This window comes from Podarcis melisellensis (assembly GCF_964234715.1).
Source record: "Podarcis melisellensis genome assembly, chromosome: 1".
Classification (NCBI taxonomy): Eukaryota; Metazoa; Chordata; class Lepidosauria; order Squamata; family Lacertidae; genus Podarcis; species Podarcis melisellensis.
In genome coordinates this window covers 118,512,918-118,535,738 of record NC_138528.1, presented here as the reverse complement: position 1 = coordinate 118,535,738, position 22,821 = coordinate 118,512,918, and the positions used below count along the sequence as shown (strand labels likewise).

The 22,821-nt window shown below is 44.9% G+C and overlaps 1 protein-coding gene across 2 annotated transcripts in view; it reads right to left on the bottom strand.

Annotated features, from left to right (window-relative positions):
• Positions 1-15,059, bottom strand: part of WDR75 (WD repeat domain 75) — a 34,944-nt gene extending 19,885 nt beyond the window's left edge. Inside the window, exons 1-7 of one of the 2 annotated variants that reach the window (XM_081916867.1) lie at positions 14,916-15,059; positions 11,751-11,880; positions 9,417-9,482; positions 8,582-8,681; positions 4,992-5,116; positions 3,854-3,924; positions 859-969 (exon numbers count right to left, since the gene is read on the bottom strand). In XM_081916867.1, coding sequence (XP_081772993.1) covers positions 859-969; positions 3,854-3,924; positions 4,992-5,116; positions 8,582-8,681; positions 9,417-9,482; positions 11,751-11,880; positions 14,916-15,001 — 689 coding nt within the window. In that variant the 5' untranslated portion in view covers positions 15,002-15,059. Of the gene's footprint in view, positions 1-858; positions 970-3,853; positions 3,925-4,991; positions 5,117-8,581; positions 8,682-9,416; positions 9,483-11,750; positions 11,881-14,805 lie in introns of both variants that reach the window. The other variant, XM_081916868.1, reaches the window with a different exon arrangement.
• Positions 15,060-22,821: the final 7,762 nt, after the last annotated feature.

Genomic DNA, 22,821 nt, shown 5'->3' with positions numbered 1-22,821 from the left:
GGCGGGCGGGTGGCAAAAGTCTTTGCTCCCCCCCGCCTGCCTTCAAAAGCCATCCGGGGGCTTTTACATCGCCCTGGGACAGTCCCGGGGCGATTTAAAAACCCCCGGGAAGGCAGGCAGGGGGGACAAAGACTTTTGCCCCCCGCCAGCCTTCAGAGGAGGTCCTGGACCTCTTCTGAAGGCGGGCGGGGGGCAAAAGTCTTTGCTTCCCCCCCGCCTGCCTTCAAAAGCCGTCCGGGGGCTTTTAAATCGCCCCGGGACAGCCCCGGGGCGATTTAAAAGCCCCCGGGAAGGCAGGCAGGGGGGACAAAGACTTTTGCCCCCCGTCTGTCTTCAAAAGCCCTCCGGGATAGCGAGAAGCGCTTCCCTGCTATCCCGGACTGCTTTTAAAATGCTGGCGGTGGGGAGCAAAGCCTTTCGGCCCCCGCCGGCCTTCCTGGACTTCTTCTGAAGGCCGGAGGGGGGGGGGAAAGGCTTTGCTCCCCACCGCTAGCATTTAAAAGAGGTCCCCGGAGATTTCCCTATGGGCTTTCTTCTTGCGAAGCAAGCCCATAGGGAAATTCGTTTTGCGAAGCGCCTCCAAAACGGAAAACCCTTTCGTCTAGCGGGTTTTTCGTCTTGCGAGGCGTTCGTCTTGCGGGGCACCACTGTATATCTTTACCACTCCATAATCAACACCTTCTAAGACAGAAACTTTCTCTGCTGGAATCAGAGGCGCATTTTATCGCAAGCTTTGGCAGGGAGAAGAGGCCGAAACTGTGCCTTTGTACTGCAGACTTGCACTGCAAGATTACAGCAAGGAAGGATATGCATGCTTATCAGAAAACCACTGGCAATAACAGCAAACGTTTGTCTCACCACAGCCGGATTTTGCCATCGCTGTGTCCGCTTGCTATGCAATCTTCCTTTGGGTGGCAGGCTACGCAGGTGAAGAAATCGCTTATTCTGGATTTCCCATCTACAGAAAAGCTTCAAAAACAGGAGTCATGGCTTTAAGTTAGTTTGGCTGGACTGAGCTGAAAGAAATGTCAACTAATCCCTGGCTGCTCAACAGTGCAAGGAAGGTGGATGGGGAATACCTTTCCATTTCTGGGATGTACTAGCAACCATCGCATAAATCTCCCCCCCCCCCGAAGCATTTCTGATGCAGTAGTATCTGCCACTAGGAACATGCAAGAAGAGCACATGCTCTTTCTGTATAACTTCAGCAGTTTTCCTTTCCATTGTGCTCACTCTGACAAAGTAAAGGTAAAGGACCCCTGGACAGTCAAAGGAAACTATGAGGTTGCGGTGCTCATCTCACTTTTCAGGCTGAGGGAGCCAGTGTTTTCCACAGACAGCTTTCCGGGTCATGGAGCCAGCAGGACTAAACTGCTTCTGGCACAACAGGACACCGTGACGGAAGCCAGAGCACATGGAAACGCCGTTCACCTTCCCGCCGCAGCAGTACCTATTTATCTACTTGCATGGGCGTGCTTTCAAACTGCTAGGTTGATGATCTCTGGCAGGCTAGGGACAAAGGTGAGAGCTGTTTCCTGGTTCTGTTGGATCTCTCAGCAGCTTTTGTTACAATAGACCATAACATCCTTCTGGACTGTCTATAGGAGCTGGCAGCACTGTTATACAGTGGTTCCGCTCCTTCCTCTTGGGCTGTGTCCAGAAAGTGGTGGGGGGGATGAGTGTTCAGATCCCTGGGCCCTCACCTGTGGGGTGCCTCAGGGTTCTGTCCTCTCCCCCATGCTTTTTAACATCTAGATGAAGCCGCTGGGAGAGATCATCAGGGGGTTTGGACTGGGTGTTCATCAATATGTGGATGATACCCAGCTCTACCTCTCTTTTAAATCAGAACCAGTGAAGGTCTTGTGTGAGTGCCTGGAGGCAGTTGGAGAATGGATGGCGGCTAATGGATTGAGGGTGAATCCTGACAAGACAGAAATACTGTTCTTGGGGGACAGGGGGCAGGCTGGTGTGGAGGACTCCCGGGTCCTGAATGGGGTAACTGTGCCCCTGAAGGACCAGGTGTGGAGCCTGGGAGTCATTTTGGACTCATAGCTGTCCATGGAAGTGCAGGTCAATTCTGTATCCAGGGCAGCTGTCTACCAGCTCCATCTGTTACGCAGGCTGAGACCCGACCTGCCCGCAGACTGTCTAACCACAGTTTTGCATGCTCTAGTTATCTCCTGCTTGGACTACTGCAATGCCCTCTACGTGGGGCTACCTTTGAAGGTGACCTAGAAACTACAACTAATCCAGAATGCGGCAGCTAGACTGGTGACGGCCACCGAGACCATATAACACTGGTTCTGAAAGACCGACATTGGCTCCCAGTATGTTTCCAAGCACAATTCAGAGTGTTGGTGTTGACCTTTAAAGCCCTAAACAGCCTTGGCCCAGTATACCTGAAGGAGCGTCTCCTCCTCCATCGTTCAGCTGAACACTGAGGTCCAGTGCCGAGGGCCTTCTGGTGGTTCCCTCACTGCGAGAAGCAAAGCTACAGGGAACCAGACAGAGGGCCTTCTCAGTAGTGGCACCCGCCCTGTGGAATGCCCTCCCACCAGATGTCAAAGAGATAAACAACTACCTGACATTTAGAATACATCTGAAGGCAGCCTTGTTTAGGGAAGTTTTTAATGTGTGACATTTTAATGTATTTTTAAACTTTGTTGGAAGCCACCCAGAGTGGCTGGGGAAACCCAGCCAGATGGATGGGGTACAAATAATAAATTGTTATTATTACTAGGTTGGCAGGAGCTGGGACAGAGCAACAGGAGCTCACTCCATCATGGGGATTCGAACCGATGACCTTTTGATCAGCAAGCCCAAGAGGCTCAGTGGTTTAGACAACAGCTAAACCTGCGTCCCTACAAGGTACAGGCAGGACAGCACATACTCTGTATGCAGAAAGTTCCAAGACCTCCAGCTATGGCTGGGAGAGAATCCGGTCTGGACGTATGAAATGATTATATAGAAGGCAGCTTCTATTGCTCCTCCAAGCCTTATCCTATGGGATTTACAGTACTATCACTGGTTCATTTTGTTGTTGTTGGCATTCATTTGTCTCAAGAGACAATGGAATGCGCTGGGTGTGTGTGTGTGTGTGAAGTCAAACCTGGATAGTGTGTATGGAGATCCTGGACTGCCCAGACGACAAGACCCACCCCCCCAGCCTCGCTGTGGTCCAAAGGAAAGCAGAGCATTATGTTTGGAACCAGTTTGGCTGCAGGAGATGCCAGAAGGAGGCACAAAGGCACCATCCACTTAGGAAATTCCACTCCAGATTTGTATAGGGTTTACTCCTTAGTAGATAAAAGGAGCGGGGGCACTGTTGTCTAAACCACTGAACCTCTTGGGCTTGCCGATCAGAAAGTTGGTAGTTTGGGTCTGCACGACGGGGTGAGCTCCCGTTGCTTTGCCAGCCTAGCAGTTCGAAAGCATACCAGTGCAAGTAGATAAATAGGTACCACTGCGGCGGGAAGATAATTGGCGTTTCCTTGCACTCTGACGCTCATCCCGCTGTCCTGTTGCACCAGAAGCGGTTTACTTTCACCTTTTCCTCTTTAGCCTTTCCTTCTCCAAAGATATTAATAGCTGGGAGATATCCAGCTAAGTCATATTCAGAATAAATCCCCTAAAGTCAATAGAATTAAACACATTGATTTCAACTGGTCAACTCCAACTACAGTTTGGATATCACCATGTGGGTTTTTCTTTTCTTTTCTTCATTAATAAGCATTAGTGTTATCAGGGCTACGGACACTTCTGTAAGAAACAGCAAATTCCTGGCCAGTTCAGAAGCAACAGATGCATATTCAAAGCAGCAAAGCAATTACTAGCTGGAGTTGTCTGCCCTCACCTGTAAAGCTTCTTCTTCCTGAAGAAACAGACGACGAGGTGACCGCCGCAAGCAGATACCACATATTCACCCTGTTATAAACAAAATATAGTTTAGTACATACCAGAGTCCAAGTGGATTAAAATGTATGATTAAAAAAAATTTAGAACATGTGATGGGCAAACTGCAAGAGACAGAAAACTGCTATGCAAGTCAGCTAAAGCAGCACAATGGTATATTTGCAACCAGTGCTTTTTCCCTTCTAAATCAAATTCAGACATTTCCTCCATGGCTTTTACCCAGAGTGATCTCAAGAGAAATGATGGCTAATTCAGGTGCCCTGAGATCTGGATCGAAAGCGGAGTTTAAAGAAACCTAGCAAAGATGCTGAACACGGGCGTAGTCAGCCTAGCTGCTGGCAGCAAACCACAAGGTTGAAGCTCCTTTGGCTCCACAGAACTGGCCATGTGGTTCTTGGTATCCTAAGACATAGGAATGTACCCAAAGGAGTTTGGGGCTTGCGTTTTACAAAAACATGCCATACACCCCACTGCCTTTTGTTAACCTGTTTTTGGAACAGGAAGTGTTTTCAAAACAGCCTGAAAAGCAGACCTCATATAAAAGTGATAACTTCCTTTGAGAACACAACAGGTAACAGATAAAAAGGTAGCTCTTTGGATACCCCCTTAAGGCAGAGAAATACAGGTATTTTGTGTCCAGGGTCAGAAACAGGGAAATTTAGAGAGGGATTTCTTCAAAACTATGCAGAATATGATAGTTACAGCAGAACACCTATGTTATAATGCGGTAAAGGATTTTATGGTAGTTAGAAAGCCGCCTTGGCAGTGACTGACTATTCTGTCCACATTTCATGGAAAAGCAGAGAAAGTGGAAGGGCCTCTGCATTGGATTGGCTAAATTTCTGAGATTTTACAGTGGGAAGCCAAGGCAAAGAGGCTAGGAATGCAACGAGTAAGGCTGTGGTTGGAGAACAGGCTAAGAAGAGGGTGCATGCTCTAAGAGCTGAGGAAGAAAAGAAGGATGATTTGACATCAAGTTTGTGCATGCAGACCTCTAATATGATATACCGAAAGAAAGAAAGAAAGAAAGAAAGAAAGAAAGAAAGAAAGAAAGAAAGAAAGAAAGAAAAGGTATATACTTCTCTTCCAAGCGCTGTACATTTGGGTGACTGGCTTACACCATCCAAAATCAATTCCAGATCATTGGCTTCTACTTCCTGATCTGGTGTTTTGGGGATTTTCAGTGAAGCTAGCTGAAATGGACCTGGTGGAAACAAAATTTATTTCAGTTTTAAAGCAATTATTCTCATATAGATGAAATAATATTTTTTTTATCACATCTAACTTTTATCTCATTCATTAGCGTGAGTACAATTAGGCTACAGTGGACGCTCGGGCTGCAAACGTGATCTGTGCGGGAGGCACATTTGCAACCCGCAGCGCCGTGTCTGCGCACGCGCGGGTTGCGATTTAGCGTTTCTGCGCCGAAACCCAGAAGTAACCCGTTCCGGTACTTCTGGGTTCGGCAACCCAAAGCCTCTGTAACCCGAGGTATGACTGTATTTTGTTGTATGGCCTTTATTTATCAAATTTGCACCAGGTTGTCGTTCCCAGAACTCAAAGCGACATCAACAATGCTGCCTCATTTTATTCTCCTAACAAGCCTACACAAAGACTAAGTGTACTGTGAATTATAGCAGCATTTGTGGTTCAGTGGCATAATTCTTGCCTGCCACGTGGGAGGCCTAGATTTGATTCCTTTTTTTTTTTAATAATATTTATTAAAGTTTCAAAAAAGTTACAAAAATAGAAAGAAGAAAAGAGAAGAAAAAACAACAACACAAAAAATACAAAATACAGAAAAATAAAAAACAATTAAAAACAAATCAGTCTTTCCATGTCTTTCATTTGCTTGTTTCCCTGACCTCCTCACACCTCCCTTTTTTGTATTCTAGTTCAGTAGTTGTTTCAGCAAGTCCTTACCCTTTTTGCTTTTATCTTAATATATTATAACTTTACATTTTCACCTGTTAACAATCCATTTTTACATACCCCTTTATAACATTATTGCTAAAACCACATAACTTCATTCCAGCATCCCTCTAGCATTCCTTAATTTTACAGTGTTTCTGTAAATAGTCTTTAAATTTCTTCCAATCTTCTTCCACCGACTCTTCTCCCTGGTCTCGGATTCTGCCAGTCATTTCCGCCAGTTCCATGTAGTCCATCAACTTCATCTGCCATTCCTCCCGGGTGGGTAGATCTTATGTCTTCCAATACTTTGTGATGAGTATTCTTGCTGCTGTCGTTGCATACATAAAGAAAGTTCTATCCTTCTTTGGCACCAATTGGCCGACCATGCCCAGGAGAAAGGCCTCTGGTTTCTTCAGGAAGGTATATTTAAATACCTTTTTCATTTCATTATAGATCATCTCCCAGAAAGCCTTAATCCTTGGGCACGTCCACCAAAGGTGAAAGAATGTACCTTCATTTTCTTTACATTTCCAACACTTATTATCGGGCAAATGATATATTTTTGCAAGCTTGACTGGTGTCATGTACCACCTGTATTTCATTTTCATAATGTTCTCTCTTAAGGCATTACTTGCCGTGAATTTCATACCTGTGGTCCATAACTGTTCCCAGTCAGCGAACATAATGTTATGTCCAACATCTTGTGCCCATTTTATCATAGCAGATTTAACCGTTTCATCCTGAGTATTCCATTTCAACAGCAAGTTATACATTCTTGATAATATCTTAGTTTTGGGATCTAACAGTTCTGTTTCCAATTTTGATTTTTCCACCTGGAAGCCAATTTTCTGGCCTAGATTTGATTCCTAGCCAATGCAGCAACATGCCTTATGAAACTCTGGGATAGCTCGGTCGGTAGATCATGAGACTCTGAATCTCAGGGTAGTGGGTTCAAACTCCACATTGGGCAAAAGATTCCTGCATTGCAGGGGGTTGGACAAGATGACCCTAGTTCCTTCCAACTCTACAATTCTATGGTTCAATAGTATTTCCCCCCCACAATGCTTGGCAGAAATTAACACGCACTGTGCAAACTTTTATAGTTACAGACAAAATTATGGCAATGTATATCTCCCCACCATGATGCCCTCCAGCAGCTTGGCAAAAGCTGATGGGCACAGTGTTTCATTTTAAGCATGACTGCCACACTAAGATGAGGAGCATTAAATGCATTGGGGCTAGCCATTCCTACCTTTAGTTCTTTTAACCGGTGGTTCATCGATCCTCTAAATAAAATACCTGTTTGTGATACAGCAGCTTATACTAAAACACCTAAAGCATTCTTCCCGTGCTAGGCAGTGAACTGGAATAAATCTGTAATCCCACTAATTCGGGGGGTGGGATTTGCACTCACGGTAACAGTGCACCTTGTCCCCTGTTCGCAAAGCTGTTGAATGCAGTTATGTTAACAGACTCTGGGCTGTTTAGTCTCAGCCCACCTATTCTGCACTGATTAGGCTTTCCTGTGTCAGCATACCACAGATAGTGCTGATATAGCAGTCACTGGATATCACCCTAACCATAAATGCTTACCAGCCAGAACAAGCAGTTCACGGGACTGGGCTTCAAGTTCTGAGCAGCATAATGACAGCTATGCCTCCACGCCCCATAAATGTCCAAATCCAAGACAATATAGTGTTTTAAGAAGTCTGTTTAGCATCTTTTTCACAAATTAATAAACCTATTTCTACTCCTCTGCTGTCCTACAGCACAGGGCAGTCCAACTTTTCATACCCAGTGGGCTGCAGGAGTGCTGCCACACACTGAACTAAATTTCTATATTGTAAATTGAAGTGCTCACAATACATTTAATATTTAATATACACGATATATGTAATTAAATATATTTAATTAATATACGTAATTAAATACACTTAATTAAACACACAATTAATAGATCTAATTACTACACAAATTTAATACGCAAACAGATGCGTGTGCTTTCGTTAGCAAAATATGACACACTTTTTAAAAAAGGTTTTAAGATGTTATCTCTTGATTGTTGCTGATGACTGCCATTAAAGGCGGACCACCCTGCTATAGCAGGAACATTCAAAACAAACAGGAGACCGGATTCAGCATTCTCTGCCAGCCTAAGGGGTGTTGTGCTAGTGTAAGGGCGAGAATTATGGTTGCACAATATAAAATACAGCGCAACCATTGTGCTAGCGGAAGCCTGCTGTGCAACAGGTATTGGAGCTGCAACCAGGCATTAGAACCATGCTGGTTTCCTATGCCTTCTCTTGCACAAACCTTTCCACTACCGCAGCTGGTATACTATTAGAGGACTTAAACTTAAGTGATACATAAATTTCCTCTCTGGGAATTTATTCCTTATAGGGATTCTACCCCAACCCCCATCACATACAAAATTCTATTTTAGGTATACTTTTATGTTGAGCATTGAACTCACGTATGTGGAGTTTGTTTGTATTTTATTTTGTTCACTTTTGATATGGTCTATACTAATAGTCTATAATAAATAACCAATCCCTAAGATGTGACGAAGCTCCTATGTACCCCACCTTTTCCCCCCAAGGGCAAGTAAAAACAGCAACAAAAGGGGAAAACAATTTCTTTATCCTGCCTTTCTAACTTAACAATAAAACCCGCAAAAATGCTCACAGTCTTCATGTTAACAACAATCATGAAAAACAAGATGTACAAAATTAAAAGAACAGCAATTATGACATACCTGATCTTTCATCATTATCTTTTGAGATGATAACAAACACCGAATTCTCAGATCCCGCAAGTGCATAGAATGCAAAGAGTTTGAACCCAACCACCAATGTCTGTAAGAGAAAACACACACGCACAAAATCAATCTCTTTAGTCTCATCTAAAAACTAAGCTGAAAACCCATGCAAGTTTATACAACCCTGCTAGTTAGAAGGTGTGGAATGGGTTTTTAATCAGGTACAATTATCAATAAAGTTGTGCATACAGTTCAGGGATGGAGAACCTGTGGCACGCCACATGTTTTTGGACCACAACTCCCATCAGTCCCTGTCAGCATGGGATGGTAGTTCAACATCATCCTGATGACCAAAGGTTCCCCATCTCTTATGTAGCTCATCTCAGTCATGAATCATCAACAGAAAACACTGTCCATTCTAAGCCTTCGTGGATAAGAAGATAAGAGATCCTGCTTATTAGTCTTTGAAGCTAGATACTTGTATGCTGAAAAGAGCCCATTGGCTCCCCTACTCCATTGCAATGCATTTACATTGCAATCCTATACACACTTGGCTAGGAATAAGTCCTGCTCAACTTAACAGTCTTAGTTTTGAGTAGCTATATTGAGGATTCCACTGTAGATGCAGTTAGTGATGACTCGTATCAACCAAGATGCCACAGTGCAGTTTGCATAGCAGTGGCAAAGCATGTCCAGGTCTGCAAACAGAGCATTTACTCACGAATCACAGAGATTTGTTTTATTCACTCCAATACATACCATTTCATTAATCTAATGAGAAGCCCATGGGCTGCTATGGAGGAAGAAGAGATGCAAAGAAAACATAACGAACCTTGATGAGAATGCCATCCATAAAATCCCAGAGTTTAATAGTGCCATCTAGAGACCAGGAATAGAGCTGGTGGAGGAAAAATGACATATTAAAATGATTTGTAAGGTCCTATTCTGGTTTAGCTACAAAGCATTTTGATTCTTAGCAGTGCTGATTACTCCCTGTGTATGACAAAAAATGCTAACAAAATGTGAAGTGGTTCTAACAACTCTGAAAAAAGCTGTTACTACTTATTAAAACTGCACATACCATGTTCTCTGCTGAAGATATACCGTATTTTTCGCCCCATAAGACGCACTTTTTCCCCTCCAAAAATGAAGGGGAAATCTGGGTGCGTCCTATGGGGCGAATGCAGGCTTTCGCTGAAGCTTGGAGAGCGAGGGGGTGGGTGCGCACCAACCCCTCTCGCTCTCCAGGCTTCAGGAAGACATCCGCAGCCTGGGCAGCCCTGCAGGAGGTCCGGCAGGGATGTCTAGGCTGCGGATAGCAGCCTGCTTCCCGGAGCGTCAGGCGCCCTGAAAGCAGAGCGCCCGGCGCTTCGGGAGCACATCCGCAGCCTGGGCAGCCCTGCAGGAGGTCCAGCAGGGCTGTCTAGGCTGCGGATAGCAGCCTGCTTCCCGGAGCATCGGGCGCCCTGAAAGTAGAGCGCCCAGCGCTTCGGGAGCGCATCCGCAGCCTGGGCAGCCCTGTGGGAGTTCTCCGCAGGGCTCTCCACGCTGCGGATAGCAGCCTGCTGCCGGGCGGGCGGAGCACCCTGAAGCAGAGCGCCCCGTGCGCCGGGCAGACATCCGCAGCGTGGGGAGCCCTGCAGGGGTTCCCCGCAGGGCTCCCCACGCTGCGGATAGCAGCCTGCCGCCGGGCGGGGCGCCCTGAAGCAGAGCGCCCCGTGCGCCGGGCAGACATCCGCAGCGTGGGGAGCGCTGCAGGAGTTCTCCGCAGGGCTCCCCACGCTGCGGATAGCAGCCTGCCACCCGGCGGGCGGGGCGCCCTGAAGCAGAGCGCCCTGTGCGCCGGGCAGACATCCGCAGTGTGGGGAGTCTGCAGGGGTTCCCCGCAGGGCTCCCCACGCTGCGGATAGCAGCCTGCCGCCGGGCGGGCGGAGCACCCTGAAGCAGAGCGCCCTGCGCGCCGGACAGAGATCCGCAGCGTGGGGAGCCCTGCAGGAGTTCCCCGCAGGGCTCCCCACGCTGCGGATAGCAGCCTGCCGCCTGAGGCAGACATCGGCCAGCCCCACAAGCTCAGGGAGGTGCAGCGCCCTTCCTCGACCTGGTTTGGTTTCCCTGACCTGCTTTTGGGGGGGAAATAAAGGGAATTTTTCCCCCTTTATTTCCCCCCCAAAAAACTAGGTGCGTCCTATGGGACGGAGCGTCCTATGGGACGAAAAATACGGTAACACACAAGCACATTTACGAGAAAAACAGCCCAGAGATGGGATGATAATCAAAATCAGCTATGATGCAGACAAAACGATTGCGACTTAAGTCCAAATAAGTATATCCTAGCGCCGACCGCTCTTAAAAGGGAATAAATGTATTCTATGAGAAACCAGAATACCAGCAGAGGTGTAGTATTCATCACGGAGCAGACTGTTCCACTAGTTGTGTCTGTCACATAAGGAAGATGCAGCTTTGAGTCCTTTCAAATTCTTATGTCCATAAAGGACAAGATATGAAGCAGCATCTCCATTATAGATCTGCACATGAGGATGAGAGAAAATGTTATCTAAGCTATGCAGACCTCAGCCCAGGCAGGGTTTTATAGGTTTTCCACCAGCATTTTCAACTGGGCCAGGAAGTGATAAGAAACTATTGCAGAATAGGTATAATTTGCTCCATTTGAGCTATACTCATACCTGGCCATAATCATGGATTTGGCCTGGGATTACAACAATAACAACATATTACAACAATAGCAACAGCAACAATATATCAAATTTCTATGCTGCCATTCATTCAAAGATTATAGGGCAGGTCACCAGCAAAATTACCTAGGATATTTATCCCAGTTTCCCCTTGCGTGCCAATTTTCTTTCATAAATGTGAGTGTTGGTGCCCTGATGTTGATTAGGACCCTGGTATATGTGGGGAGGGAACTTAAATCCTTTGCCCTCTGCTATGGTCCCTATGTGGTTCTGAAATTTTGCAGTGAAAAAATTGTAGTGGGAGCCTCCTTGCCCTCTTGTAAATTGCTCTCTCAGGCCCTCTAATCCAAATTGCCCCTCTCCAAGCAAGTTGGGGGCGGGGGGGGGAGTTTGCACTTAATGACAATTATGTTACATATGCTGCTTGTAGTTTGGCTCTAAGATAGGACTAGCATTGCCAAAATTTTAACAACCTGTAGATGGTTTTGGGGATTCAACTGGACTCCTGTCACTATGTTGCTGTGACCTTGGAGAACATGCAGACATTCTTCTGTAGCTGTACTGTAGACTTTCACATAGTCACCAGAAGCACACAAAAGGTACCTATAAACAATGAAATCAAAGCCAGAAATCAATTAAAAGGCATTTATAGTACTTGACAGAAACAACATAGGCTAACTTGGAAAATTCTAGAAGCATATTAGATAATATTTATCCATCTTCACATCCAGCATTACATGTAAAAGACCAATTCCCAACTGCCAAAGGTACAGGAAAACCAGACTATTTTTCAGTATGGTCCAGTTCATATCTAATGCATACAACACCAAACCATGAATGTGTGGATATGCAAGTACTCTCAGTAAAAATTGTAACTGTTTTACTCCTCTTCCAGTTCTCCTACTGCCATGCTATCTGGAGCTAATTTTGCTTGGGAGTTAGCAACTTAAGTCATGGGCCCATAGCTTGTCACCTCCAGACAAACCGTACATAGTAAGCAGAACAAACCTTGGCTATACCAAACCAAAGCTGAGTTTGGTGCAGAGAAGGACAACTGGGGGAAAGGAGCAATGTGGCCGTGATTCCTGCAAGCGCATTTTAACCATTGGTTTATCTTAATGATACATGGGAACCAGGTCATGTAGTATTTAAATGCCACATGTAATGGCATTTAAATACTATATTAAACACAAGCTGCCATGCGCGCCTAATATGGAGACAGAAAAGTGAAATATAACTGTTAAAAAATTAAATAAATATTCTTGTATTTTGTTTCTCCAAATGATAGCAATAGGCCAGAATAAGCTTTTTAAATATATTGGCATTAATATACACAGTGCTTAGAGTAGCATAAAAAGAGTGTACAGCTCAATTTTTTTTTGTGGGGGGGACAGGGATGAAACATGTTGACAAGAGGAGGGAATGGAAGCAAAAGATAACTGGAGAATGAACTGTGTTGCATTTATTACCATGTGGTTTAAACACATTTTTGTCATAGTACCAGGAAGTTTAAGGTCTATTAAAAATACCAGTTTATCAGAAGCCTCTTTTACTCTGGATTGTTTGTACCACATAATATATACACTTTTCAAAACTCTAAGGGGAAAAGGTATAGGCTCAGTGGTAGAGCAGAAGGCCCGGGTATAAGACAATTTCTTATGCTGATCTAGTGTAATACTCCTCTCTTTTTGCATTGCTTTCTTTTTTTAAAAAAATAATAATATTTATTAACAGTTTAAACACTACAAAAGAAAGAGAATTAAAACTAAACAATACCATACAAAAACAAAAACACTACATAACACTAACACTAAGACATTAAATTAACAAAACAAAACAAAAACAATTTAAAACACATCCAATAATTTAAATATCTTATCTTTCATTCACTTGTTTCAACGACCTCCTCACACCTCCCTTTTTGTATTCCACTTCAATTAACTGTTTCAGCAATTCCTTTCCTTCTTCCTCTGTTTTCTGTTCTGTAATTTATCTTAACATATTCTAACCTTATTTTTCCCCTTTAATACATTAGTAATCTATTTGTACTTAGTTCCTTGTAACATTTCTACTAAAGCCATATAACTTCATTCCAACATTTTTCTAACATTCACTGATTTTACAGTATTTCTGTAAATAATCTTTAAACTTTTTCCAATCTTCTTCCACCGACTCTTCTCCCTAGTCTCGGATTCTGCCAGTCATTTCCGCCATCCTCTTGCATTGCTTTCACTGTTATAAAGATCTTAAAAGCTTACTGATACTGGGGCACAAATCCCCATGAAGAAAAATTCAGTTTTAACAGAACATACCTCCTATCCCTACATTTAATTGGCAGAATCAGCACCACCACAGTTGCCACACAATGCCCGTTCCGCATTTGCAATTATATTTTGATGGTTTAGTGTAGCAGCACCTGCGCTTTGAAACTCCCTGCCTGCTGAGAGCAAACAGGGGCCTTTGCTGTACTCATTCCGGTCCCCACTAAAAATATTCTTGTTCAGGTTGACAGCTGGGGTCATCTTAAACCTACTTTTAGTGTCTTAACTTTTGCGTATCTTAGAACAGGGCAGTAAATTTTGCTGGGCATCCTTTTCTTTTTTTAATTGTGGTAGTTGTTGTTGTTGTTTGAAACCATAATTTTTAGGAAATTAAAAAGGGAAAAGGATGGAACAAAACCAACCTAAACCGTGCACCTCAGACTGTGTGTGATCCTACAGCCCACTCAGCCTTATGTAGAAAAACCCACAAAACACGACAGGTGTGTGTTATTGGGTTGTTTTTATTTTTGTTATGTATTTTGTGTTTCTATGTTGGTGATTTTATGTTGTAACCGCTCTGTGACTTTCTGGAACATGGCGGTATACTATTAATTATAGCAATTATATCATAGCAATTATTATTTAAGGGACCCCTGACCATTAGGTCCAGTCGTGACCGACTCTGGGGTTGCGGCGCTCATCTCGCTTTATTGGCCGAGGGATCCGGCGTACAGCTTCCGGGTCATGTGGCCAGTATGACTAAGCCGCTTCTGGCGAACCAGAGCAGCGCACGGAAACGCCATTTACCTTCCCGCCAGAGCGGTACCTATTTATCTACTTGCACTTTGACGTGCTTTTGAACTGCTAGGTGGGCAGGAGCAGGGACCGAGCAGTGGGAGCTCACCCCGTCGCAGGGATTTGAACCGCCGACCTTCTGATCAGCAAGTCCTAGGCTCTGTGGTGGTTTAACCCACAGTGCCACCCGCATCTCAATAGTAATTATTATTACAACAACAAAGATAATGAGTCTCATCGTGCGTCTTATAAATAATAATAATAAAGTGTCTCAGCGTGTGTCTTAATAATGAATAATAATAGTCTTGGAGTGTGTCTTAATAATAATAATAATAAAAATAATAGTCTCAGAGCATGTCTTAAATAATAATAATTGTCTCAGCGCGCGTCTTAATCAATAATAATAATAATATGGAGTGTGAGCGCGTGTCTTAATAATACTAATAATGTGGCGTCTAGACGCGTGTCTTACTCGGGAGTAAATTCAGCCGCGTTCAACGGGGCTGACGCCGCCGCCCCCCCCGCGGCTTAAGCGGCTGGCATTCCTGAAAAGCCCCCACTGATCCCCTCAGCGCCACTCACTTCGAATCAGCCGAAAAGACCGCGCGGCTCCCGCTCAGCCAACTGCCGCCGCAGCGAACCACGCGGAGCTGCTCATGCGCCACCATCTTTCCTCGGCGACCTCTGACCTCCCCCGACCCGCCTCGCTCCTCCGGAAGAAAGAGCAAAAGCTCCGTTGCCGCTCTAGCCCAAACCTTCCCTTAGAACTCAGTAGCACCGCCCTCCTCCTCTTTCCGCTCTCCTGTCACGACGTACCAAGGGGTTAGACCCGTACTTCCGGTTTTCTTACGATTGAAGCCGATAAGGGGGGGGGGAGGGACCATAGAGATGGAAAGGAATGGGATAGAAAGAGCTTTCAAAACAGAAACCGGAAGAGCGACGCTCCTCATTTTCTAGGCTCTATGGACTGAAAGTTCGCGTCAGGGTCTGGCAATCGGCTCCCGGCCAGGATGAACGGGGCATAGAGCTAGAAATTCAAGAGTCGCGCAATCCTTATTTTGCATGAGGCCGAGTTGGGTCTCCATCTCGCTTCCAATGCTATGTGTACAGTACAGGGTTTTCATCATAGATACATCAGTCGTGGGAAACAACGCAATATAAAGAGTTCACAGTTAAAGGCGACTTTCCTTTAAATACAAAACGTTGAGTTTCATTCATTTTTTTAAGGGAGGCGGGGCGGCAGCCTCGTGGCATTGCGCGTTTATTCCGCTTGAGTATAAACGGTGTGGTGGCCATTGCGTGGCTTTTGTTTGACTTGGCGCAGGGGGTGTTATGGACAGGTCAAAGCAGGGTATAAAAGGTAAAGATAACCCGTTGATGGAGGCCGTTCTGAGGATTAATTGTAATGATAAATGAAGGATAATAATTTTGTTATTTGTAGCCCCACTCGTCTGCCTGAGATTAGAATTGGAGGCACTCCTTTAGCTAAAACAAAATCATGGGTGGGTGACTTTTAACACTTATAATCTTCTACACCAGCGCTTCCCAAGCTAATGTGTTGTGACACGTTAGTGTGTTGGCTGCATCACACAAATGCTCCCTGCGCTCCTCCTGGGGCTGGAAAGGGGCTAGCTTAACCTCTGGTTTGCTATTAAAACTGAATTACTGTGTCACAACATGATGCAAAACTGAATTACTGTGTCGCCAAATGATGCATGTCTAAAAAGTGTGTCCCCAACATGAAAAGTTTGGAAAGCTCTCCTCTACACAAACGTACGTGTGTGTAAACACACACACACACACACACACACACACACACACAGAGAGAGAGAATATTTACTCGAATCTACTGCTCACCTTTTTTGGCCAAATAATGTTGCGAAAATTAAGGTGCACATTAGATTCGACGGCACATTTACATCGCCAGCAAATACTTTTTTTTGTTTCAAGGTTCTGAAAATTGAAGTGCACATTAGACTCGAGTAAATATGATAGATAGTCTCCATCGTTTGAAGGCAGTATCAGTTTCCTGCTCACGAGCCTGCTTTGCACCGTGCTGAGAGACCTGACTCTCAAGCTTACCAGTATTTTAAAAACAAAATGCAGAGCTGTAAGCTTAAATATCATCAGTATGCTTATCTCTGCAGACGTTTGCCAACTGAATACCCAGCTGCGGTTGAGCCTGGGGTGAGTTGTATGCACTGGAAAGAGCTTTCCCAGCTCTCCTTGATTAAATAGGAAGAATGATAGAGAATGTGCTCCAAAATGGATTAATTTATTTAAAGGGTACAAAAGGAAAAGTGATCTGCTGGGAGTAAACTGGAGAAAAGAGATAACAGGGAGTTTTCTAACTCTAGATTTCGACACTGACTGTTCATGAAAAATGAATTAAAATATCAAAAGTAGGGCCATGTTGTACTTATTGCATAATTCTTAGAAGCTTTTTTGCTTGGGTAAGTTGCGTGTCGAGGACCCCCGAGACACCCCTGAATAAAAACACGTTCACAAATCATTTTTGTTTTGGATTTTGGCCACAACTTTATTGAATTACAGTAAGTGAGTGGTTGCTTAGCATTGGTTAGCGACTATCTGTTCCCACTTGGAGGCAGGACAACTACACCCATGCGGAAGTCAGTAAGGATAAGCAATTCTGGGGAGAGAAAAAGCTGAGTGCCAGGCTCACACCTCTCCCCAAATGCTCCCTGGGGCTCTTGCATGGCCCTAGCCCTTTGTCAGGGATACGAACAAAAGCATGGCGAGCCCCTGGATTCCTTTAACGGAATACCCTTGTAGCAGCAGCATTGAAGGGGCAGGCACAGCCAACCGCATCCCCTCCACCAACCAAAAAATTAGCCAGTGCCTAACCACAGTGATGCTGTGGGTTAAACCACAGAGCATAGGACTTGCTGATCAGAAGGTCGGCGGTTCAAATCCCCGCGACGGGGTGAGCTCCCGTTGTTCGGTCCCTGCTCCTGCCAACCTAGCAGTTCGAAAGCACGTCAAAGTGCAAGTGGATAAATAGGTACCGCTCCGGCAGGAAGGTAAATGGCATTTCTGTGCACTGCTCTGGTTCGCCAGAAGTGGCTTAGTCATACTGGCCACATGACCCAGAAGCTGTACGCCGGCTCCATCGGCCAATAAAGCAAGATGAGCGCCGCAACCCCAGAGTCGGTCACGACTAGACCTAATGGTCAGGGGTCCCTTTACCTTACAAGTTGTGACGATTTGCTACGCAGTAGGCAAAACCCAAATGGCACCAGCCAATCAGCCAAATGGTAAAATTCCTACCAGGCCCCTGCTCCAAAGCAAACGACCCCATGACAGGCATAGCAAGGTCAGTGCAAACAAATCCTAAATAAAGGGAGGGTGGGTAATCCGATGTACGCAGCGAAAAGAAGAAGCTTAACGCTGCGCACAGGGACCTATATAGCACCTCCATCAATCAAATAAAATTGCAACAATCAATTTCCCCCAGTGACATTGGAAGTGCCCAATCAAATCCGTGGCCATCCAAACTAATCTGCCCAGCAACAGGGAATGTCATGGTTGCTCCCACCGCAACACGTGCTCTCCATGAAGGAGAACCCGCTCTGTCTTGTAATGCTACCTTTGTTTGATTTTATACCCAATTCCCTCTCAAGGGACATAGGCTCTTCTAAGGCCCACTCTTGGTCAGAGAAATAAAACAGAAGATAACCAGGTAAAAGAAAGCAAGGCGGGCTCCATTATAATAATAATAATAATAATAATAATAATAATAATAATAATAATAATTTATTATTTGTACCCCGCCCATCTGGCTGGGTTTCCCCAGCCACTCTGGGCGGCTTCCAACAAAGATGAAAGATACACTAAAATGTCACATATTAAAAACTTCGCTGAACAGGGCTGCCTTCAGATGTCTTCTGAATGTCAGGTAGATGTTTATCTCTTTGACATCTGATGGGAGGGCGTTCCACAGGGCGGGTGCCACTACCGAGAAGGCCCTCTGCCTGGTTCCCTGTAACTTGGCCTCTCGCAGTGAGGGAACCGCCAGAAGGCCCTTGGAGCCGGACCTCAGTGTCTGGGCAAAACGATGGGGGAGGAGACGCTCCTTCAGATATACTGGACCGAGGCTGTTTAGGGCTTTAAAGGTCAGCACCAACACTTTGAATTGTGCTCGGAAACGTACTGGGAGCCAATGTAGGTCTTTCAAAACCAGTGTTATATGGTCTCGGCAGCCACTCCCAGTCACCAGTCTAGCCGCCGCATTCTGGATTAGTTGTAGTTTCCGGGTCACCTTCAAAGGTAGCCCCACGTAGAGCGCATTGCAGTAGTCCAAGCGGGAGATAACCAGAGCATGCACCACTCTGGCGAGACAGTCTGCAGGCAGATAGGGTCTCAGCCTACGTACCAGATGGAGCTGGTAAACAGCTGCCCTGGTTACAGATTTGACCTGTGCCTCCATGGACAGCTGTGAGTCCAAAATGACTCCCAGGCTACGCACCTGGTTCTTCAGGGGCACAGCTACCCCATTCAGGACCAGGGAATCATGTGTAACGTGTGAAAAAGGGGTCTTCTGAATGTGTATGAAAGTATCCCCATAGAGAAACACGATTCCTCCATATGCTGTCTTGAGCAATCCCTATTTTAAAATATGGATGCAAATTTGGATCGACTGCTCTTGCATGCCAAAACTGGGAAAGCCATTGGGTGTCACTAGAGCTTCATCTCAGTGCTAAAACTTTTGGAAGAAATGGATGCATAAAATGAGGGATTATTAGAGCCACTGCGAGTGTTGACATAATGGAATAAAAAAAGCGATCTCTTTTCTTCCTAGGGAATTTTTTTTAATGCTTCCATGCAGTAGACATATGACTCATATTTTTTTTATTTTGCAAATGTTCCTATCTACCTCCTCTTTCCCCCTCTTAGCAACTCCTTAAGGATTTGTGGTAGCCCGATTTTCTCTGCATTGTAAATTGGATTATTCAGATTCTGATTTAACAACTAGCAGGCTAAATTGATTTTAAATCAAGTTTCCCATTGGTACTACTTATTCCTTAAACTATGATGCAAATCTGACCACTAAACTGTGTTAGTATACAAGTAATTGAGTATTCATATGTCTGTGTTTCAGTCTTCAATCTTACACGTAGCATGTGTTTGTTGCATTGTACAGTGGTACCTCGGGTTAAGTACTTAATTCGTTCTAGAGGTCTGTTCTTAACCTGAAACTGTTCTTAACCTGAAGCACCACTTTAGCTAATGAGGCCTCCTACTGCCGCCGCGCCGCTGGAGCACAATTTCTGTTCTCATCCTGAAGCAAAGTTCTTAACCTGAGGTACTATTTCTGGGTTAGTGGAGTGCGTAACCTGAAGCGTCTGCAACCTGAAGCGTATGTAACCCGAGGTACCACTGTAGCTAAAAAAATCAATTTTTATCAGAGATCCAGATATGCATAAGAAGGACCATAGTGGATCCTTTTGGCTTTGAAACCATTTTCATATTTTTTTTCTTTCAAGGAAATAAGCATTGTTTTGTACATTATGAAAACTTGGTTTATACCCAAGTCAGACAAATTCTTTGGCACATATTCCGCCCCCCCCCTTGTGCAGGAAAAGTGATCATGAAGAAAACCTGAGGCTGCTTTGTTTTTCTTACATCACGATGTCTACCGTTCACTTTTAAAAAATTGTCTTCCCTTTTCCTTCCATGCTCGGAGGTCACGCACTTACAATGCCAGGGCTGATTAAATGGTTAAGGAAAAATGAAGAAGGAATGGAATGACCCTCTTGAGCATATTTATACCATTAATCACACACATCTGTTTAAATCTGTAGAGACTCCTGAACACTACTTTTTTTCTCAACGTATAATGGTGAACGCCCATATTTGCTAACTAGGAGAAGGTTGAGTTCTTTCAAAAGTTAAAGCAATGGATTTTTTTGCATTGTGAAACTGGAAAAATTCTGTGTTCATTGATATTAAATTTAAGAGCTGTATGCTCATGTTTGACAATCTTCTCATTTTTTTGTACGTTTGATTCAAACCCACAGAAGCCATGAACTGCATTTCTCAGCCAATTTTGTGTTCTAAACCTGAAGCAGACTGACTTTCAGCTTTACAGTTCTTCCTGAAATCAATTTCATAGGATGGCATCCACTTACATTCCCCTTCTAGTAGAACTTAGTTCTGCTCATGGAACAGGGTCCCCCTTCCCTTCTCCCCTCTGTGCCCCACTCTGTTCTGGAGTAGTTGATGACCCCCTGCAGCAGAGCTTTCCAAACTTGTGTGCCGTGACACAGTGTGTTGACTGCAGTGTTTAGGTGTGTCACACAACTGCTCCCTGCCGGGGCTGGAAAAGGGTTAGTTAAACCTCTGGTTTGCTAGTGGAACTGAATTACTGTGTCACAAAATCATGCATGTCTAAAAAGTGTGTCACCAATATGAAAAGTTTGGAAAGCTCTGCCCTAGAGCACAGCTGTCAACTTACAGATTTGAAAATAAGGGACCAGCAACCTCGAAAATAAGGGATCAGCAGCCAAAATAAGGGATTTTAGTCAACCAACAGCCAAATGAAGCCTCAAGCGGTGGTTCCCACGGCGCAGCAACCTGGCAAAGGGGATGCAGCAAGGAAAACCACTGTCACCTCTCCGCTGGGAAGCACTGAGCAAAGGCGAGTCCCCAGGCAACACTGCCGATTTGATCGGCACAAAGCATTCAAGCTCCACCTCCCAGTCGTTCTTAGACTCCTTATTGGGTAAGCACCGCAGCCAAGCAACACATTGGCCAGCAGGGAGGGAGGGAGAGGAGCTGCTTCCTTTGAAACCCCGGAAATTTAAGGGACATCATCAATAAGGGACAGCAGCGGGACACAGCGCTGGGATAAGGGACTTTCCCGCCAAATAAGGGACAGTTGACAGCTATGCATCCTACACCAACCTGTCCTTCTTCATCCTCAGTGTGTCCTGGTTCCAATTACACCCATCATCAGAATCCTCTTCCCTGTAGTCCTGCCAGCTATGCCCTAGAGCATCTTTTGGGAGCAGAGGGGGCTGCAGGAGGAGAAGAGAGGAGAGGAGTGGAGAGGGAAGAACTATTATCTGTTCATTTGCAGGACATTGGATACCACCCATCATGGTTTTCTTATTCTTCCCTTGTCCTTACTCATCTTCCAGAAAAGTCAGTAACTGCCTGAGAAGTAGCAATTGCGCAAGCAGGGAGAAATCAATGAAGCTTGTGGCTCTTAGTTAGCTCCAGGTTGTTGCTTCTTGCTTCTTCCCTACAGCTCAGTACAGTTTTCCAGCCTGCGATTACTTTTTCCGTGGTGTGTTGTCTGAATACCAGAAAAGAAAGGTGACATCTTGAGGCCTATTCTGAAAAGGAAATTGACATTTCTGTTTATAATACTGTGGTCGATTCAACTGCAAAATGGTCTTTGGTATTCATAACAGTAGAAAATGTATTTTCTCATTTTCCTAACAGGAAAGGACAATGTACTTTTGTCTCCGTCTTAAACCAGCTGTAAGCTGCCTATTCTATAGTGCATATGCATTTTGGAGTTACTTAACGTCAAATACCTTGTCTCATGTTCCTTGTTTTTTGAACAAAATGCTTTGGGGTTTCTGAGTGTACACAAGTAATTATATAATGGCATTTCCATTTGATTTAAAAAAAAAATTTAAACAGCGAATCAATTCCTGTCACCCATCTGTAAAGATAAGATTTCAAAATCTGGCTGCAGCAGTTTTTTCCAGCAACAGCTGAAGGGGGTGAAATCTGAGCAGCTGTATTGGCACTATTTCATATTGGGAAAACAATCATATTGCCAAGAGTTTGTCATTGGTCTTGCAGCATTATTATTTTTTTAAAAAAGGAGGGGGAAGGGAAGTGCTTGCTGCTGCAGCTGTGTGCATAGAGAGGTTGATGCAGGCGCGCCACTTCTGGCCACCAGAGAAACAAGCAGAGCCACCACAGCTGCACCAGTTCTCCCTGCAACTGATGCATATAGATGAGACCCCAAACCTGGCAGTTAACAAAGTGCAACCTCCCTCAGGATCTACAACTCCATCAGCCCCGGAAGGAGGTGGTTGTTCTGGCTCCTTGCCTGAGATGGGGTACTCTTCTGGAGGGAAAAAAGCATGTGTGTTCTTGTCAGTGAACAACTTTCAAGAAAAGCCCTGGGGAGAGGCCAGGCTGGTGAAGCCCCCTAGACTTATAGGCCTGAGTTGCCCAGCCCTCGCATGAAATCTTGGGTTTGCAATTTTGGGAGAGAGGAGACTGCCCGCTGGGGAGTGGGTGGGCTGGCGAGGCACCCTAGATTTAGAGACCCTAGACTTCAGCCTACTTAGCCTATACATAAATCTGGCACTGATAACTCGCCCCCATTTATAAGACGACTCCTATTTTTGGGGAGGGGACTACAAATTAAGGAAATGGGGGGGGGGAATTGCCCAGAGTTGTTTAGCTTTTTTGGGGGGGGGGAAGAGTTTTTCAGCTTTTTTGG